The sequence below is a fragment of the Octodon degus genome, unplaced genomic scaffold (assembly GCF_000260255.1).
Source record: "Octodon degus isolate 3935 unplaced genomic scaffold, OctDeg1.0 scaffold00062, whole genome shotgun sequence".
NCBI classification, from domain to species: Eukaryota; Metazoa; Chordata; class Mammalia; order Rodentia; family Octodontidae; genus Octodon; species Octodon degus.
In genome coordinates this window covers 12,320,031-12,321,431 of record NW_004524638.1, presented here as the reverse complement: position 1 = coordinate 12,321,431, position 1,401 = coordinate 12,320,031, and the positions used below count along the sequence as shown (strand labels likewise).

Sequence of the window (1,401 nt, the reverse complement as noted above, 5' to 3'; positions counted from 1 at the left end):
AACGGGCGGCGCTGAACGCCCGGGTGGAGGAGGTGAGGCCGGGAGGGCGGCGGGCGGGCGGGAGATGGACGCCCGGGTGGAGGAGGTGAGGCCGGAAGGGCGGCGGGAGGGCGGCGGGCGGACGGGAGATGGACGCTCGGGTGGAGGAGGTGAGCGGCGGCCGGGCGGAGCTGGGCGCTCGGGTGGAGGTGAGCGGCGGGCGGGCGGAGCTGGGCGCTCGGGTGGAGGAGGTGAGCGCCCGGAGGGCGGGAGGGCGGAGCTGGACGCTCGGGTGGAGGTGAGCGGCGGGCGGGCGGAGCTGGGCGCTCGGGTGGAGGAGGTGAGCGCCCGGAGGGCGGGAGGGCGGAGCTGGACGCTCGCGCTCGCCCTCTCTCAGGGCTGGCTGTCGCTCGCCAAGGCGCGCTACGCCATGGGCGCCAAGTCGGTGGGACCCCTGCAGTACGCCAGCCGCATGGAACCGCGGGTCTGCGTGCGAGCCAGGTGAGGAGCCGGGCGGCGGGGGGCGGGTCGGCGGTGGGGGCGGGGGGCGGGCGGTGGGCCGTGGGCCGTGGGCCTGACCGCCCTGCTCCTGCAGCGAGGACCGCGACGGCCGCCGCACGTTCAGGGTGGTGAGCGCTGAAGCCCAGACCCCCGAGGAGCTGGGGCCTCGAGAGGCGGGTGAGTGGCTCTTCCGCTGTCCGGACCCTTCTGGCATGGCTGAGAGTACCTGTAAGGCTCTGGCCGTAGAGGTCCCGCGTTAGACTTTCGTGGGCAGAGCTAGCGAGGTCGGGCGTGTGGCTTGCGTTTGGAGCAGTTTCTCAGCCACAGTAAGTCGCGGTCGGCTGAGCAGAAGATAAAATGTGCGCTTCTGTGCTTGGCTATTTGGAGAAATAAACTTCTAATTCTAGCGAATCAGCCCTGAGGTAAAGAACAGGGGCTGCGAGGGTCCTTGTCAAATCTTTGGTCGTGTTCAGACAGAATGGGTGCAGTGCGTGTGTGGCCTCGTCAGGGGCGGATGGCTTGTCTGGGTTTTGTGGGGGCTGTGGGCGAGAATGCACGGGGGAGCGTGTGAAGTAGAGTGACGCTGTCTCCAGGAGCTGAGAAGGTCGGAGGGCTTCCCGGCTGTCATAGTCGCTTTGTGTATTTCGGGGACACAAAACCCAGAATGTACAATTTAAGGAAGGAGTGGTTTGGGCTCACATTTCTTTTTTCTTTTAAATCCATAATTTTATTGAGAAACAAATAGCAATAAGACAGTTTCAAGTCAAATTGGTTTCAGTAATTAACACATTGTATACTGTCTTTCTAGTGGTTATTTGTTGTACAATATACAGACATCCTATTTGCAAACGCTATTAGAACAAATTCCTGGGCTGGGGAGATGGCTTAGTGGAATAAGCACTTCCCTGGCAAGCGCAAGGG

The 1,401-nt window shown here is 62.8% G+C and overlaps 1 protein-coding gene across 1 annotated transcript in view; it reads left to right on the top strand.

The window, feature by feature from the left end:
- Positions 1–1,401, top strand: part of Ccdc115 (coiled-coil domain containing 115) — a 4,501-nt gene that overhangs the window by 637 nt on the left and 2,463 nt on the right. Inside the window, exons 2-3 of the mRNA XM_004634443.2 lie at positions 377–480; positions 575–708. Coding sequence (XP_004634500.1) covers positions 377–480; positions 575–708 — 238 coding nt within the window. The remainder of the gene's footprint in view (positions 1–376; positions 481–574; positions 709–1,401) is intronic.